Source organism: Anas acuta, chromosome 18 (assembly GCF_963932015.1).
Source record: "Anas acuta chromosome 18, bAnaAcu1.1, whole genome shotgun sequence".
Lineage (NCBI taxonomy): Eukaryota > Metazoa > Chordata > Aves > Anseriformes > Anatidae > Anas > Anas acuta.
This window is the reverse complement of record NC_088996.1, coordinates 9,795,024-9,814,716: the sequence shown is the minus strand read 5'-3', so window position 1 is coordinate 9,814,716 and position 19,693 is coordinate 9,795,024. Positions and strand designations below refer to the sequence as shown.

The window sequence follows — 19,693 nt, the reverse complement described above, 5'->3', positions numbered from 1 at the left end:
GACAGTTGTAAAAATGACCCAATTAAAGCCTCTCTTCCACTTTTTGTCATTCTGTAGGTGAATTAATCTAAATAATGTTCTTCATGAGTTTTTATTCCTCTGAGAAATTGGAAGTGTGTAAATGTTAGTCTGTTTTAAAGAAGCTGTCACCGAAAAAAAAAAAAAAAAAAGAAAACCAGCCATAAAAGACACTTCAGCCTGAACGTTGCCCTGTTTTTCATTTGATTGTGTATTTCAATCTCCGTTAATTATCTGGCTTCCAAATGCAAAGCATGTCCAATTCTTTCCAATATAATATTTAATATTCTGCCTTTCTTCATCATCTTAAGGACACAGATTGTTCTCACCATTCATTTTCTGCACATTTGCAAATACAGTTGCACAGATTGGGAGCCTTATGCTTCTTTCCGTGGCCTTTAATCTCTTCCCTTAAAACTTCTAAATTTCTCTAGTCTCTTTGATCACAAACACAATAAACCCATCCTCCCTACAGGTTTTAAGAGAATCCCAGATTATGTGGCTAGGAGAGGCAATAAGAGAATTAGAGCTAAGAAAGAAATCAGTCTTGTTCTCTAATGACTTCTTATTTTCTAGTGCTGATAGCATGAGAAGATTAAATCTCTGTCTGCAAATCTTACGAGGACAATCTAAGAAGGGGAGAAGTGTAAATGATTAGACAAAAACTTCTGCTAGCACAGAGAAGTGAGAATGTCATTCAGCAAACTTTTGGAATGGAGGAAGTGGTCAGAGAGTGCCTAAGTAGCAAATAAGGCATAGCTGAAACAGCTAAAAATTCATCCTGATTTCGACAGATTGGCAATGGCATCTGCCATCTGCACTTCTAGCAAAGCATTTTAAAGAGAGAGAAAGACTGCAAAATTACATTAGTTAGAGGTGCAGTATGTAGATCAAGCCTGTGATAGAGCAGGGTGCATCTTCAGGTGAGTTATTGGGAAAGAGTCCACATTTAGATCCTTGCAAACATGCAAAGTTATGTATCTGCTTAACGGTATTAGGCTTATATTTAAACCAGGTGCTGATTCAGGGCTTAAGTTGACCTGGTGATGCCCATTTAAGAGAAATTTCCGTTATTTTACTTAAAGCTCAGAGTATATAGTGAAATGCATTTTGTTCCAGAAATAGTTCAACTGATTTTGTCAAGGTGCTGCACTGTATACCTGGATTTTCTTGAAGGGGTGAGAAGGGGGAAGAGAAAGCAAAGAAGCTTATCAAAACCCAACTTATATTATATACATAAGATGTTAAAGTTATCAAAAAAAAATTCCAATACTAAGAAAGAACGTTACAGGGAGAGGACCTTTGAGTTCAATTGTTTTTCAAATAATCAACATAATTTTTTTTGCAAAACAAGGATTGGGGAACAAAGTAAGTATACACATAGAAACAGTCCAGAGTTTCCCTTCATTCTGTTCTTCTTCAGTTTCAGATGTTAACATTTTATATCCAGTCCAGTAAGCATTCAGTGTTGCCTTTTATATTCCAGTAGAGAAAGGTGAAGTCAATTTCACTCCAAGATAAATTCAAGTTGTAGTCAAACTAGCTTTTCATTTATTTGAATTATGTTTTCCTGAGCAATGTTCTTCTTACCAGCTGGTACACTAGTTCACTGCACTCCATTGCTCACTTTGAATGCTTTATATGGGAGGCTACGTTTCTTTCAGAAATACTGAAGTAGCATTCTGGTTATTGAATAGCTGTTGGCATTTTGTATACTTAACTGTTTCTGTAAGGTGAAATGAAATGAACAGTGTTCACTACATGTATTTAAAAAACAAACAAACAATATTTATGCTTCCTGGAAATGTTAGCTGTAGAACATTGTGCCTCAAAGGGAAAAAAACAACAACAACAACAAAAAAACATTATTAGCTTGTTACTGATCCTGACAGTGCATGCACAACTTCCCTGAATTTTATGGCACCAATTCATGATAGCCTTTTACTTCCAAGTTCCAAAATCACAAGTGAACATTTATTGCAGACAAAGCCTAAGTCCCATGGGTCACTAAGATACCTAAATGATTAAATTATGGATAGAGTCACAGAAATATACTGTGCTGCAAAGTGAGTATTTTCCATATATGCCCATCATTTGCCTTGCATAGAACAAGGGACTTGGTGTTCAAGGCCAGATCCTAAAGAAATAACAAGAACACATTACTTACATATGATCTTGATAGCATCCATTTTCTTTCCTTTGCCTGCTTGCATACACTGGCACCAGCCCTAGGCTAGAGAATGTGACTGTGTCCCACAGGCAGGTTAGTGTTTCATTGCACGAGTTATCAAAAATGCCTTTTAACCCTCATTCCAGGTGTGTTTTATAAGTACGTTGTTCTGTTAGTATCATGTTTCTTTAACTCTTGCAGATTTTTGACAATGAAGCTAAAGATCTGGAACGAGAAGTCTGCTTTATTGATATTGCCAGTGATGAAATTCCTGAGCGCTATTACAAAGAATCAGAGGTAAGAGACAACTTGATTGTGAAATGATGAAGGGAATATAAGAGGCTGCAGTAAAACCTTGATAGGAATCAAAACAATTTTACTTTGATATGAAATTATGGTGGTCACTAGAATTTTAAAAGCTTTTGATTAAATGGGAAGCTGATAGCAACCTCTCTATCTAGATTGCTTGGCACTTTCTTTTACAGATTACTCCAACTTTTTGAATTGCTTTTATATCCTTATCAGTTTGTGTCCTTTTCATTAAAAATACAAAACATTTTTCTTTGAATTGGGAAGCTCATTTAATTGTTTACAGATCTGAGCAGTTTTAAACATTACTGGTTTCTTTATCCACATCCCACCCCAAGAAAGAAGATGTGAAGTGTCTAAGCCTGAGGCAAAGGACAAATATGCTGCAGTGAGAATAGGGCTGATGCACAGTTGCTCAGGGGCAACCATGACGTGAGACCAAGAGGGACTGAAGCATGCTACCTAATGTAATAAATCTGCTAAAAAGTATCAATGGCAAGCAGACGCATTCGCTGTTCTAAAATTCCCTTGAAAATTGCTCCCATGTATATTTGATTGTTTGTCTGTTTCTTTTGGGTCAATGCAATTAACTATTCTGAAATCAGTAACAACCATGCAAACTAAGATGTGGTCTTAATGTTTTGACATCAGACGTAAAAAACGATGGTTCAGAATAAGTAACTAGAGAGAAGTGATCAGATCTATGCTTGCATTTCATTTTGGAGATATGATTTGCCTCTGGAGCCAAGTATATATTCATAGCTGGCAATGAGTATGGCAGCTGTTTGACTATACAAAGTGAGACTACACAGTCATTTTTAGGATAGAAAATTAAGACTTGCCAATGAATATATTTTTATACCATAGGAGACATGCTTTTCAGACTTAAGAAGTCAGGTACTTGTTGTCTTCTATTTATAGATCCTATTTGAAATTTTATGTCCTGGTCATAAAATAAAATTGGGTCTACGGTAGAATGAAAAGTAATTTTATTAGTTTCCTTGGGTAATAAAACCAGTCTGTTACATACCAAAAATTATGTAACACCTCATGAAGCAGCTTATTGGTCCCATCACCTTATCTGAACTTCATGATTGTCCGGTTCCATTTAGGAATGATTGCTGTTATTGAACGTATCAGTATTTGACCATGTTTTAAAGAAATAATGGAAGATGTTTCATTTTAGTGTGTGCACTTCCACAAATTGTAAACATGATGGTAACATCTAGTTTTTCAGCTTTCCCATTTTTTGGAGCCAACTATTAAACATAATTTTCATATGATTAATCTCATGATATACAAAACCAGCTTCATCTTAGGTGAGAAAAGAGTTTGAATCCGTGTTGTATTTCAAAGACAAATCTAGAGACCTTATTCCAAGCAAAATGGAATCTTTTTTATGGTTTTAGACAACAAAAATAGACCAGCATCTGTTGTTTTTTCTGTACCGATGGATGACTTACATGTTGGCTTCCAAATTCTGTTTCAGAATTCCTACAAAATGAGAACACCTTAGCATTTAACTGTGCACATACTGTAATTGATAATTGAATTAATAATAGCTGAATTCAGTGAATTCCAAAGCTTACAAACTCTGTATTTTATGCTAACATATGATGAACATGAAGCCAAGTTCCCATTCCTGCTGAGGTCTCTTACATAATTTAGGAACTATAAAAATATTTTTAATGTTTGTAAATGTAATTTCTGTCTGTTTTCAATCAGAACAGTATTAAAAAAGTAACCATATATAAACAAGAAATGGTCTGTGTTTTCTAAATAACAGTTTCAGAGATAATTAAAAGGTATTTTAATTGCACTAATAACAATAATTTGGCTGGTTTTACATCACTTAATCTGAATTGATACTAAGGTTAAAGATTAAAAGTGGAGTACAATCCTCAGGATTAAGAAATAGATCCGACTGGATAAGTGTTCTGACTCTGATCCAGAAAGAGCAATGAGAATGATTTAAATTCAGGCATGTCAGTAATCTCTTCATTTCAATGGCTCTTTCACATGCTTAAAATTAAACAAGTTCTGTATCAGGGTCAGCATACTTATAGAAATAATCCTTACATTTCTTTTATATCCAGATTAAAATGCATCCCTCTTCAATTGAAAATATACTTGCTTTTAATGGCAATTTTCATTGTCTAACTGTATTACTCGTATATTAGAGAAGTAGCTTAAATAATTTAAACCTTTCGTACACTACTTAACCTGCTTGGGATTTGTTAATAAGCCTACACATAGAGGTGGTTTTATGATATGATCAAGCAGTACTAATTACACAGTTGCAATTAAGCTAGTATTTGTGATTTCAGTTATTTTTAGCTTTAGAGTGTTCACTTGTCCTTGGTAAGCTGTTTGTGTCAATATCTTAAATTTTTCATTCCTTTCTACATTTTGACTGCAACCTTTCTTTGCACTTGTGCATCAAATTATTCACTGATTAACTTCACAACCAACTTCAGCAGTTTTAGTGTTTTATTTATATAATCAAATGATATGGGTGTGTATATATTGCACAGATATCATTAATAGAAGCAATAATATTGGAGTTACCACTGAAGGCTTCATGAGATATCCAAGGGACCCAAAGCATCAGACATTGAAAAGTCAAAATATAGTTAGCTGGAGGCTTAAGAAGGGTTGTCATTGCATTAAGGAACATTTTGAAGGAACCTCTGCCAATAATACTGAGTGATCTCGACCAGAATCACTTAAGTGATTTGAACACCCTTAAGAGTGGAGGGCTTATCTGTCAGTGCATGCACAAAGGACTTAAATCACAATGTGGATAATGATTCAGAAGACAGTTTTGTAAGCTATTACAGACATGTACAGAGTCCAGCTCTGTCCTCTATGGAAGCATTTTTAGAAGACTGCAGGAGGTGTAACTGCAGGAATTCTGGATATCCCAAAGCAGATAATGCTTGTTAATTTTAACTTAATGACCATCTATGAACCTCATTGGTAAGTGACCCCCAGAGTCCTTACCACTGCTCCTACACCATAAATGTAGCTTTTTTATAAACATGGACCTAAAACCCCTTAATGTTTTAAGATGTTTAAAAGTAGGGTTCTAAAGTGAGAAAGCTTAAATCTAGATCTAAGCTAATAGGTGTGCCTGTTTTTCTATAAAAAGTCATACATTTCCAAATCTGAATGTACATGTTACATTGAAAATAGAATTATATCTTTATAAAGAAAGTACAATCCTACAGGTAAGAGGATCTGTCTTATTTCCTTGTGACTTTACCATCAATGAATAAGTATCGCCAGCCATCACATATTCCCCATATAGGCATGTATATTTATCTAAATTATAGAAAAGAACAAAACTGAGCTGTGCTGAAGGGTGAGGGCCTCAAGTGAATCATTCACTGAAATGAAACATTTACTGTAGATATGAGATACTGAGCAAAATGTTCTTTGCCACTATATTCAAGTTCTCAGAATTAGCAGTGCTTCATTTCCTGTTTATAACAAAGCAGTTGAGTTGGACACATGGAATAAACTTTTTAAGCTACCTCCAAATAGAAAGATTTTGTGCAGCTGCTGCAGTTTCCTTCTTCAATTGCTGCCTTTTTTTGACTTTGTCACAGCTGCACTGTAGTAGGTCCGGCTTTCTACTGTCCAGGTTGAATCTGTCACATTCTGAATCCATCACATGCCTTATCCAGAAAACTATGATGGTTGAAATAATGCAGCTGCCTCAGCTCCCACAGTGAGTGCGTGTAGCTTTCAGTACCATAGTTCAGTACAGGACATAAAAACAAATGAAAATACCCTTTTACTTACTAAAGTCAGCTGTGAGCTCACATAAAGGCTGACTGGATTATCATAATTTAACACCTCAGAACTGTCCCTGTATTTATAATTCTTTAAGTATTTAGCTGGCTCTTCCAGAAAACACATTTTTTATGGAAATTCAAAAAGAGAAAAAAAAATGTGTTTTAAAAATTACTCCAAATAAATCTCTATAGTAGCGTCTTAACATCAACAAAGCTTTCCAGAGCACTAGGCTAAGTAAGCTAAAATCCAAAACCTAGCAACTAGAGTTGACGGTGAAATGCAGATCCCATGTATTAAAACCATGAAGGATTGGTTCTGAAATTCAAGATCAAACAAATTGGTTTTCAGCTTAACCAGGGAAGGGAAAAAAAAAAAAAAAAAAAAGACAACTTCAAAAGCATACTGGTGGAATATAGTGCAGTAGGAGTCTGAAAAAAATGAATCCATGCATGAGAAGGAAGGCAGGAAGAATCTTTTTCTGGGGGCATTTGGATACCATCCAGTAAGAGAATAGGATGTATGGCGTAAGCACAATGCACTTTCACCTGTGGAGACCATATGCAGCTTGAGGATCTTTTCAGTGCTAAAATGACCATACAAACAGCAAGTCATTTTTGAGACAGACCAGTCATGAGATGAGCAAGGTGTCTCATACAAGCTTCCACCTTACAAAGGGAGGGCGGTCCTATTAGCAGCAGAATAGTATGGGATCTTCAAATCATGCCTGATACCATGGCATAGTTAAGGGAAAGTATACATATTAAGATTTGGAAGTTACATTCCTATAAGCAACAAAAGTGTTTAATTATTTCACTTCAAGTGAAAAATAACATTTCAGAATCAAATCTGAAAAGGCCTTACAACAAGCCAGTGCTGTATTTTCACATCAGTGCTTGCCTCCTGGAGCAGGGGTTACAGTTCCACATCTGATGACAATGATGTCTGCAGTCCATGAGGTACACTAAGTAAATAAATGCTAAATACAAAATAATGGGATCTCCGACTGTAAGTGTGCTGACTTGGGATCTGACAGATGTGACCTAAGTAAGAAACATGGGGAGAGTGCCATGTTTGGAACCATACCCATCCCACTGCGGCTTTTACTTAATTTTGCTGTAGTTTTATATTTTATTCTCAAATAAGCCCAGCTCACAGGTAATGATGTTTCTGCTATGTTAGCAGAAGTGCTATTTTTAAATCACTCTGCACCTGGCAATAATGTATTACAAATACAGAGTAGGTTTTACTCCTCTTTAGCAAAAGGATTTGCCAGATGGGCTTTCCTAATAAATTGGGTCTGATAAAAGCACAGGAAGGTTATTTAAACAAAAAAGATTTTTGCTATGCCATTACATTTAAAACAGATTGAGGATTTTGCCAGTAGACAAATTAAGAGGAAAATAGTGAACAGAGGCAGTGTTCTTTGGATGATGGGTTCTATAGAAAGGAAGGCATGGGTGGCAAAAATAAGGTACACACAAAATAGATGACCTAAATAATAACATGAATACGGTTTCAGATGTAGGATCAGCTTGCCTGGTTTCCAGTCACTGATAGAAGTTTTTCAGGCTTCTGTTTGTCATGATTCATGGCCTAGAGAGTATGCTTCTTCATTTCAGCCTGGTGCCTCTGGCATGTGTTAGGCAAATTGCTGTACCTTTCACAGGCAAAAAAAAAGGAAAATCCTTGATCTGGTATGGGGACTGCTCAGCGCTTGCTCCAGGACCTGGAGAGATGTGGGCATGATGCAGGAATCTAATTTGTCCTACCTGACTAATCTAATCAGCTGCAACATGAAGGTCAGGAGGAGGAGCAGTGCTGTGTACTGGTACTTTTTTCTACTTGCATTTAATAAAAAAATATCATCACTGCTTCATTTTTTTTTAGAAGAACCTGATGTGCCTAATTGCAGAAAGGGTTCCGTGCTGTGAATCTTAATCTGAGGTTTCAAAGCAGTGAGTTAGGCATTTAAAATCCTTCTGGGTTGTGGCATTCACATCAATGTTCTCATTGATTTCAATGGGATCAGACGCTGAAGAGTGTAACATTAGCAGTCCTGGTCACACCAAAGGTCTTTCTGGCTTGGGATGCTCCCTGTGGCTGTGACGAACAGCAGAGGCCAAATAAAGGTTTAAATATAAGGAAACACATGGAAATTCTTCCTCTAAATACTTTCTCACATAAACCATAGCACAAGCAACTCCTGAGCAAGAATTAGCATCTTTCTAAAATAATCTGAGACTGTAAGTACCTAATTTTTTTTAGCGTCTGGGTAAAACAGCCAGTGATATTAATTTTACTTAGGGCAACTCACCGCTGTAAAACATTTATGCCCTTTGAATTGATGACGAAGAGATTAAACTCTCATGTTCACTTTGCTTAATGTGGCTGTGTGTCTCACGTTGCACTTCTCAGCTTATACACAGCCTTCACATACTGCTCCCAGTGAACCAGGTTTTAACTCACCCAGGCAAGCACACAGTAACGTCTTTAACACACTGAACTTTCATACAGCAGTCTGGAAATCTGTTTCTCTGATTCTTTTCTTTCTCCTGGCTTCCATTCATCAGTCTACAATTTTGTAGTACCGATATGTTAACGTTTTCAGAAAGGCAGGCAGTCCCATTAAAGCTATTAGATACAAGTTGCCTATACTGTCCATCATTGCCTGGCTCTTTGCTTGAAGCTGTCCAGCCAATTTGTGACTACACAGCATGTCCTTCAAGAAAAATGGACGTGATTAAGGGAAGTAAAAGTGCCATCTCTGGGAACTCTTAAAAGCGTTTGGAACTAGGAGTGATGTCATGGGTGAACTGCATTGCAGTAAATGGATTGTTTGGGGGCCACCACTTTAAAAAGGATTTCCATTATGAATCCACTTGTCTTCTGGGTTTACCTTATTAAATTAATTAATAAATAAGCAAACAAACTAAAACCAAGGGTTGTTGCGGTTTGAACAAGACACAAGTCTTATCTATGACTGAGCAGTCCTGCAGCGTAGCTGTTCATTATTTAATTTTTATTTAAGGATTTTGAAAGTTTGGTAGCAACTCAAATTCATTACATTAATCTCTTTGGACTGTATTGAAGTTACTCCATTATGGATCTGATTATCACTGAACTGACATAAAAGTATCCCCGCATAACACTCAGTATTATTAAAGGGTGATCCAGAGTGCTTAATCAAGACAATGGCTTCATCCCACCAGTGTATGTGTATGTAAGAAACAGCAGACCATCCTTACATAAAATTACTATTTTCTTTTGATTTTCCTTTTTAGAAATACTTATTTTACACTGCAGTATTTTGCGGGAATATTTAAAATGATACTTTCTTCAATCTATTTCTTTACTTATGGAACCATCTATTAGAATTTTACATCTTAGTTCTTTTTACTTTATTATTATTATAGTGCTTGCTTCAGGCAGTAATCAGCTATAAAACAGCTCTTTCAACCAGAAAATATCTAGATCAATCTGAGGTCAAGCTTTATTGAGTGCGAAGAATGGCAACAGCATGTGACTATGAGTTGTGATATACAGTGGTATGTTGCTATGATATATGATGATGCTGAATTGTTTTTTATGGTGATTTAACTTTGAAACTTTATTATACTGCAAGTTTAAAGTTTCTATTTAGAAAAAGAACATGTCAGCAATAAAAGCAATGACTTTCACAGAGAAGGAAGCCTGTCACCTCATTAGAACTTTGTAAATAAGCTTTAATGACAGCGCTTCAGTTTATGGAAAAGAAACAGAAGCCAAGTCAGGAGATAACTACACACACTAGAAAAAAGGAATGGTGCTGAATGGTATGTATGGTATGGAAGATCACAATGGAAAGAAGAAATTAAAATCCCAGTAGCCTTATTGATTTGTTAGGGTTTTTTTCTGATCATCTTCCATTGAGCACATAATTAAAGCATACTTAGATAAATGTTTAACAGCTTTTCTAATAAAGGATGAATTTAAAAGAGCTTCCCAGATCTCAGCTTTAGGCAAGGCAACACAGGTGAACACTGGTAGATTTTACAGTTGGTTAAAGACAGCCAGTGTTGAAATCAGTGCTTCATAGTTTTGCCCAAAAGCATCATAACTCAGTTGTAAATAGAAATAGCCAAATTGGAGTTTCATACTTAGCCAGCGATCTAGATATACAAGTTCACTTAAAATTGCAAAATATCAGCCAGGGTCGCATCAGTGTTGATGCGTCAAAGCTTAAACTGGACATGATCTCATGAAGACAAGCATGGATAAAAAGCACCTGTAAGTCACACTGGGGGAGCAGTGTAAAAACAAGTCCTAAAGAAACAACATTGCTTCATTGCTTCCAAAGGCCGTAAGTGACACTTGGAGTGCATTGCATTGGAATGACTTGCAATAACATTTTTTCCTATAGTAGAAAATGTCCTAGATCAAATGAGCTCCAAAGTAGCTTCCAAGAATGCCATCAATTCACTGGCATAAAAGACAGGCATAAAAGACAGGATTGGACGTTATTATAGCCTGGCGCTCATTTAAGCCCATTTCATTTTACTTTTTCATGATGTTTATTAGTGTTTTCATATTTTATATCTTACCAAAACATTTACTTTAGCAGACAGACAAAGAAGACTTCTCCAGGATTTCTGAGTATATTTGCTTTGTTTTGCAGGATCCTAAATATTTCAAGTCACAGAAGACTGGAAGAGGCCAATTAAAAGAAGGCTGGAGAGAGACCCATCAGCCAATTATGTGTTCCTACAAACTTGTGACTGTGAAATTTGAAGTCTGGGGACTTCAAACCAGAGTAGAACAATTTGTACATAAGGTCAGTGAAACAAGAGCTGTTTCTTATCCTTCACGTAAGCAGAACTTGAGTACTATCCTGCACAGGAATATAACTGTGACTATGTTGGAGGTAGGAGGCTTAGCTGAACCTCTCTCAAGGTCTGAGAGGTCTGGAGCAAATCCAAAGAGTTCATCTCTGGGTGTAAACTTGACAAAGCCTGGAGTTACTTGGGTCTAAGGCTGAGAAAAAATATCAGTAATATTTTCAGTGCTGTGATAAATATATGACCTAAAGGATTTGTGAGTATAAATGAGTAATGTACAAGTTGCAATGATGTACAGTGTTTCTTACAGATAGTGGGAGAGCTTTCCAATCAGTCTAGTAAAAAATGAATTACTGAATGGCACAACAGGCAAATGATAATACTTTTCAGAGTTGACTTTCTACTCATCCAAAGAATTAATAAGGAAAAGGAAGAGTTCCAGTCTGTTTTCCCAAAGATTATGAGATTCAGTACATATTCCCAAATGGCTTCCCATGCTAGTCAAAGCCACGCTGATGTGATCCAGCGTTGGCAGTAGTTCCGTTGTGAGTGGGAGGTTGGACTACAAGACCTTCAGAGCCAGGATGTCTGATTCTCTAGGGTATCTCTTCTTAGAGATAAAACTGACAGAATATTTTTCACATTAAATCTTGTTGAAAGTCAACACTGTCACTTTTCTAAAATGTTTTGTTGCTGCAAAGGTATTTAACCTTTTCCTTGTTTCACAGGTGGTCAGAGATATACTATTGATCGGTCACCGGCAGGCATTTGCCTGGGTTGATGAGTGGTATGGTAAGTGTTCTCCAAATTGAGCTCTTTGAGATAAAAAGCGTATCACGATTAACAATTTTCCATTTGCTTTCATAGACCATCAGGTCCTAGCATAAGTTGTTCATGAAAGAGACAGAAATACGTTCAGTTTCTCTGGAACATACGGAGTTCATTTATGGCAGGTTCTTTGCTAGCAAGGATAGATTGTATTTTTGGCAGCTGGTAGGCATCATACAGGGATGCCTCTATATCCCATGCATCTCAGAGTATACATCAGTCCAGTCATCCTGCACTGTAGGCAGATAGAAGCTCTTGTCTCTGCCAAGAGTCATCTATATGGAGAGCTGCATGCAGGTTTTATTAAAGCTTCTTATTAATAATTTCCATACTGCAAACTCCTAGGGCCTCTGATCTAACACATTTTCAGCTTTTTATGAAGGTTTTAAAGTGATAATATGGATTGCAATAACGGAAAGATAGAACTCTAATGTCCTTTCTGAAAAATGAATATAAATATAAAACCCTCTGGGTCTGATTGAACAGCAGCTGCATGCAAAAACTGTTCTGAATCCATGCACCAGCTGTAGTATTGGGCATAAGTTCACAGGGTTTGTCCTTTGTACGTGTATTTTCAGTAAGATAAAACCATAATCATAGATACTTGTAGAAGAGAAAATATCCATCTAACATATAATAGTTATTTGGGAATATAAATATCTTTGAGAATATCTTATAAATTGAATAGTGCATGAAAAAGCTTGTGCCGTAATGATTATAAAAATAGTGAAATCTACTAATATATATATTACTTCTGTTGTGTAGCCATAAACTAATGCAGTAATTTTATACCCAGTAAGGAAGACTTCCAAGAGCTTTTTTTAAGTTTATATATATATATATATGTATATATACATATATATACATATATAAATTTCTTACCTGAAATGTAGTGATCTACTATTTTCCTGTACAAAATGAAGTCTCCTGTGTGTGTGCATTCATAAGGATAAAGACTTTTGAGAACAGTAGTTACCTGACTAGACTATACTTCTGCTGTTTATTCCCCAAAACAGAAAAAAAAATAGAGATTAAATTTTTTCCCTGGGTAGATCACTTAAGATGTTTTCTAAATTGACTTTTTGACAGCTGATTTAAATTGATTCAGTTATTTTTCAGAACAGATGCAGTTGTGTTGACTTTTCTTACAAAATGTAATAGTTTCTATAACATTAGAACCATGACTGATTTTAATATGTACTGTTCTGACTTTATGTATAAAATAATCAAAGAAAACAAAGAAACTTTAACTGATGACTTTAAATAAAGAAGCCTGACTTCACACAATAATTGAGCCCAGAAATTTGCCCCCAAAATACCTCTTAAAGACAAGACAAAGTAACAGTACTGAGAAGCCAAGAGTGATCTGCACTTTAGCAGAGCTTTTGATAAAAATGACAACAGAGTAATCATGAAATTAAACACATGGAATAGTTTTGGCACAAAAATATTTAGCCACAGATTCTTAACTCTTAATATACCCTGTCAAAAATACTGCTTCTACAAACAAAATACCTCAGTACACAATTATCTGTGGATTTTTACTGTCATGATGTGTCTTATTAAATAATATATTGTAATTTTAGTATGTACTTGTCAGGTGAAGTACAAAACCTAAAAAATCTTGGCTTTCTAAAATAGATATGAATAAAGATTAAATATATAGCAAGGCTTACAAAAGAAGAAGAAAAGAAAGTGCAGAATGTTAATTTAGGTAACTCTCTGTGCTGTCTGCAGCCTTTATAGCTCTGCAGTGTTCTGAGAATAGCAGGTGGTAAGACTTGCTGACTAGAACCGAGTATTTCATTATCTTTTTAAAGAGTCTGCTTGCCGTAAATTATTACCTTTTCAATTTAAAGTTTGAGAAAGACTGAGATGGTGCAAGTCAGCTAAACTGAATCAAGTAACCAGTATATTAAAATCAGTTATCAAGCATACTGTTACTGATATTACTGATTGATTACTCTTACTGCTACTGTAAGTATGAATGTGTCTTGTTTACTAAACTGGATTTAGCTTTATTAAGAAAAGTCTACTTTCAGAATGTTAGTTACTAATAAAGAGCATGTTCTTTGCTTGGCAAAATGCATCTTAGCATGTTATCTACATGGCTTATGAGCTCGTCTTTCATTCCAGACAACAGGAAAAAAAAAAAAAAGTTGAAAGAGTATGTTAGTGGAATTCCTTGTTTTATATTGGTCAAAATTTTAGATTGCACTTCATTTTCACTGATGAAGTATTACAGCATGCTACTAATATAACAGCTGAAGTTATATCTTTCCTTAAGAGCTGTCTCATAAAATGCATCACGACCCACATATTGCATAACAAGAAGTGCTGTGATATAAAGTGCACAAATCCAAATGGCACATAATCAACTTGAGAAAAACAATAGCCTCAAGAACAGAACCATGGCGTACATTACCAAAAATGGTACACATTTCCAAGTGTACTGTGCTAGTAAAGTGGTATTTAAATTGTATGTATAAAAGGTTGATGTCTATTTTCATGAAGCTCCGTAATTATGAAATAATTGCAAAGAATGGACCAAAATTGTGACAGCCATTGTGTTCACTTATACCTTACTCACAAGTAAAATACTCAGAAGAGTAAGGTCACAAGTCAGCTAATTGGATTCTGAATGTTTTTACTAGAAGTATGATTTACGACAAAAACGTCTTTAAATCTTTAACGATTGCTTTGAGTTGCATAGCAAGCGTTTAACATACTACTTGCAAGTTGGACAACATCAGGCATGCCTAGACAATGATAAATGATCCTACCAGTAGAATTACCCTTATTTGTAAAGTATGTGTAATTTTTATAATGCATTAAATGGCTTGAGGCTACAAAGCTATTAACATATTCACTATTAATCCACTTTCTGGTGTAATTAAGTGTTAGCTTCTGGAATCTGAGGTGATGTGTGTTTTAACAGTAAAACTGTTTGCTGGTTTTGAGACACTCTATGCAAAGATAATATAAAATCTTTTAGAAAGTTCCTGCAAAGGTAAGTAAATCTTTACAATATTTCTGTATCTGTCCTTTATTCTAAGGGATCTTCTAAAATCTTTTTAGAAGATCTTGGCTTTTGCCAAGGCCTGCACTTCAATACTTTTTTGCCTACCTTATGCTACACAGATTCTCCCAAACAATTTCCACTCCTTCCTGTTCTCTGACTCCCTTTGACTTAACCTTCTTACACCTTCCTTGGCTGATATAACTACCTTTATGAGTCAAATTTCATAAAGCTAGTTGCTCCATGCTTTTTTTAAATCCTTTTTGGCTTCTGCTGAAAGACTATGTACTCCTAGAACCTTCTTAAGAAATTAAGTTTGCATTGAATCAATGGAAAATGCCAACAATTTTGAACTTTTTACAGATATGACTATGGATGATGTTCGAGAATACGAGAAAAATATGCATGAAAAAACCAACATTAAAGTTTGCAACCAACATTCATCTACTGTGGATGAAATAGAGAGCCATGCCAAAGCAAGAGTATGTCAATTTTTAAAACATATTGCCCATCTTTAAGTAATATACCTGCACAGATCAGAGAAGAACAGCCAACTGATCTTGCTGATCAGTCAGTGGAATTTTTGGGCAATTTTGCCTCAACAGGAACAGAATCTTTCTCCATGAAGTGCAATCCTTTCTTTTGCACTGTAAACTGCCACTGATGTAAGAAAGGGTGGGGTTGGGCTCGCATACAAGTCCCTGTCTTCGGGGAAAACAAAATTCTCTAATTTGAGTTGGATGCATAAAGCAGTAGTTAAATGTCAGTTCTACGTTCTATATTTGAATAGTTAAAAAAAAAATAAAAATGCAAGAGTTCAGACTTCTTCAGTCAAAAAGCCAGGAACATGGAGAGTGGAAAATTTCTGTGGGAATAATAAAACTCTTTGCTTCACCAGGAAAGAAAGCTAATGACTTATTCACTAATTTTAATGTCATCATTGATTAGCTACCAACAAGGTGAGAAGAAATACTTTCAGAAGTATATACCAGCAATCTGTGAAAAAGGGCACATTGATGTGTAGGTGCTCTGATTCAGATTTTGGAAACCGTAAGAATGCAGGTTCCTAATTTAGGCACCTCAAGTGGATGCCTAACATTGGAAATTATTAGTATCTGCAAATAGAAAAGATGCAGTGATATTTGCTTCTAAAAATGTTATTGTTTCTTTGTTTCTGTGAACAGAGCAGAGATGGTTTTACTCAAGTAACAATTGTGGGGCACGGCCTGAAGTCCTAAATCCTTTGTTCTTAGTAAAAATTCTCACCAGTATGAGATGTTATCTACAGGGTAAACAGGAGGACAATTCTTGTGTTTGTTTTGCTGCAGTTTCTTGGCATCAAGGTTACTCCTTACCTGTTCAGTGAATAGACTTTGGCTCTACACTTCAGGATTTGGCTTTGTATGAAATTTGCCATCCTGAGTTCCCATGTGGCAAAATTACCATTGAGGTCAGGACAGAATTTGTCATTTATGAAAAAAAGAAAGAGCAGGGATATATTTCACAGTCTGAGCCTTCTAAGCTCAGGGCAAGGACTTGTTTTACTTGAGAGTATATCAGAACAGAGGTGAATTTAAGGTGAGTATAAGTTAAAAAGCAAAATTCAGCTGAAGGGATAATGAGTATTTCATGTCTGAATTTAAAATATACAGTCTTGGAGGATACCTTGTAGTAAGACTTCAATCAATTTTCACTTAAATGGCCAGTAAGCTGAGAAATCATCCTGTCTGGTTTCACTCTGATTCATTTAAGACAAGCTTTGTTTTATTTTATATAGGAGTCCTCAATCAAAAATAGCTGAGATAAATTCATGGTCTCCCTTTGCTGTTGGGGTGTTTTCAAACAGTTTGAGTTCAGAAAGACTACACACTGTTACAGAGCAAAATAGAGTGTAAATCAGCAAATCAGGTTCAAATCTATCTCCAACACAAGTAGGTGTTGGAGACACAGTTCCTCCTGTTTATTTAACAGACCACCTGTTTATTTCCACCACTTATCTCAGATTTGAAAAGAACTTGGTCCTCCCTCCTAATAACCGGCACTGGCACAGCTCTGTAGGCTGAAAAGGCCCCTGGAATGTAATCTGCAGTGAGGAGAGAAGGCAGCTGGCAACTTGTTTGGTTTTGTTTATTTAACATCATGTTGTAATACAACATAAAGCTTCTTCTACCTAACATCTGCAGCCAAGGCTACAGATGAATGCAGCTGGCTAATATTAAAAAGTATCGATGTACGGAAAATACATCATTTTGCCTTTTGTATGGTAAGCTCTATGGCCAGTCCCATGGCTCAGACACTCAGATATGCCAGAATTTTGTGTTGATTAAAATGCTAGTGTTTGTATTTCTGGGTTGGTTTTTTTGTTTGTTTGCTTGGGTTCCTTTTTGAGCTTTGAGGACTCGGAGAATCTATTAAATGCCTTAATGAAACTTGAATGAAACTGCTAAATTGTAGTCTTGAAAAGGAATGCCATATACCACAAGATTTACAAAGATGTCACACAAACTGACAACAATGGATGAGAAAGAGTAGAGAATGATAGCAGTAATGTCTTTATCATTTGCAGAACTTAGTTCTTTATTATTTGATTGTGAAGCATAAATTATCCATATCCTACCACACTCCCACGGGGTTTTAATCACATCTCCCAAAGATTTATTATGTTTTATAAAATAATTACCCAGAAAGAACTCAGAAGAAATATTACAGGGCAGATTCTCATGCGTTGGGAAGAAGGGGTTGTTGGTTTCTGTTTTGTCTTTGGTAGGAGTCAGCTCTTTCAATCAGTATTTTTCAGATACTGGATTTTGCTCTGTTCTACTTGGGGTAGTTTGAATATTTTGAGTTTAATTGTGTGATTCTTTCAAACACACAGATTTACTGTGGTGTTCAGTGAAAACCATACAACTTATTTTAGTTGGTTTAGTGGACATCTTGCAGGCAATATAGGCATGAAGCAGCAGGTTTCAGAATGTCATACATATTATGTTTTTTTTCTCATGTTACCCATTTGCAGCAGATGTCATTCATTTAGGATTTTATCAAAAAAAGTTTTGGACAGCTCAGTTTAGAAAACCTTATGCTGGGATTGCTCTGCCCTCTTGTGGGTTTCTACAGCACTGTGACACATTGATCACCTGCATGAGAAGACTTTCACTACTTCTGAAACATCATGTGGACCTGATTTTCCATAGCAAAGTGGCTTTGACGTTTCATCTCATTTTGCCTGTTTTCCAGGGATGTTGGAAAATGTGTTGTGACTATCAGGTCTGAGGGAATTGTTTAGGCATTCTTAGTAGAAAAGCATAATGCCCCAGTTCTGTGCAAGCAATGGTAACTGGAAGTCACTGGAAGCTCTGTATGGGGAGAGAGAAGTTTTGATAATTGATAATTGCAGCAGGGAAACAAACCAGTGCCAGGCATTTGTCAGTTTGTGTTCATAATGTAGACAAACAAAAAAAAAGTCAGTTTTGTTTTGTTTGAAGTTCTGAAAAATTCTACTTGCTGACTGTGTATCTAAATATATTCTTTAATTGCCTGTGAAATGGCTTGACTTTTCCATCAGTTCCTGATATAGCACTCATTATTCAGTTCAGACACAGACCCAGATAGAAGAACCATTAGCACGTGCTTAATGTACTTCGTTTTCTTTACATTGGCCTTTTATTGTACTCCAGTCAATGCATTAAAATAAGATGGAATTCATATGGAGAATCATTGAATGATACGCATGATAAGAAATCACTTTCTGATTTGAAATTTGGTTAGAAGTAGTTTAACTGAGTTAATGAAATCATTTGAAATTATTCTAACATGTCATTTGTCTTTCTTTTCTTCTTATTGAAGACATGACAATGGATGAAGTCCGAGAGTTTGAACGAGCAACTCAGGAAGCTACCAACAAGAAAATTGGGATTTTTCCACCTGCAATAGCTATCTCTAACATTTCCATGCCTTCTTCAACCCGCAGTGCTCCATCTAGTGCTCCATCAACTCCTCTCTCCACAGATGCTCCCGAATTCCTAACAGTTCCCAAAGACCGGCCTCGAAAAAAGTCTGCTCCAGAAACACTCACTCTTCCAGATCCAGAGAAAAAAAAACTTTAAATTAACTCAGCATGATTCCTCCTGATAAGCCATGTCTACCACAGCAAGAGTAACATAATACAGTTTCTAGAAAGGTCATGGTGGTTGGTTGGTGTTTGTTGGATTTTTTTTTTGTTCTTGTTTTTTGTTTTGTTTTGTTTTGTTTTGCTTCAGATAATCTCACTGTTGTGGAAAGATTGCTTCTTTCCTCAGGCTTGATCCTTAAAACCTTCAGAGAAGTGCATGCAAGAGAATGTAATTTATATATTCCTAAAGCAGTGTTCCAAGCCATATGGTGCATCTTACTGACCTACAATGAAATAGTCTGAGGAGAACCCTATAAAAGAAAATAAATCTTTCTGTAGCAGTATTTCTACGTACAAATCCACATCTAGGTCATAGAATTTATAATTAGGAATAGATGCTCAGTAAAGCTGCCAAGGACTTCTGAGGCAAATTTGTGCCAAGCAGAATGCAGGGTTAACTGGATAAAAAAGCTCCAATTTTCTTCTTTTATAACTGATTTTAAAATCCATCCTACGCTCAGGCTTTTCATGTATGTTCATAAACCTTTGACCTGCAATGTACGTGAACACCAACAGCAATCACTCAGATTCATATTTTGCTTAATATGACTCAGGATTTGGGG

At 35.9% G+C, this 19,693-nt stretch overlaps 1 protein-coding gene across 1 annotated transcript in view; it reads left to right on the top strand.

Moving 5' to 3' along the window:
* PITPNC1 (phosphatidylinositol transfer protein cytoplasmic 1) overlaps positions 1–18,948 on the top strand; it is an 83,757-nt gene extending 64,809 nt beyond the window's left edge. Inside the window, exons 6-10 of the mRNA XM_068655492.1 lie at positions 2,390–2,485; positions 10,953–11,108; positions 11,841–11,904; positions 15,323–15,441; positions 18,806–18,948. Coding sequence (XP_068511593.1) covers positions 2,390–2,485; positions 10,953–11,108; positions 11,841–11,904; positions 15,323–15,441; positions 18,806–18,811 — 441 coding nt within the window. The 3' untranslated portion in view covers positions 18,812–18,948. The remainder of the gene's footprint in view (positions 1–2,389; positions 2,486–10,952; positions 11,109–11,840; positions 11,905–15,322; positions 15,442–18,805) is intronic.
* The last annotated feature ends 745 nt before the right edge of the window (positions 18,949–19,693 follow it).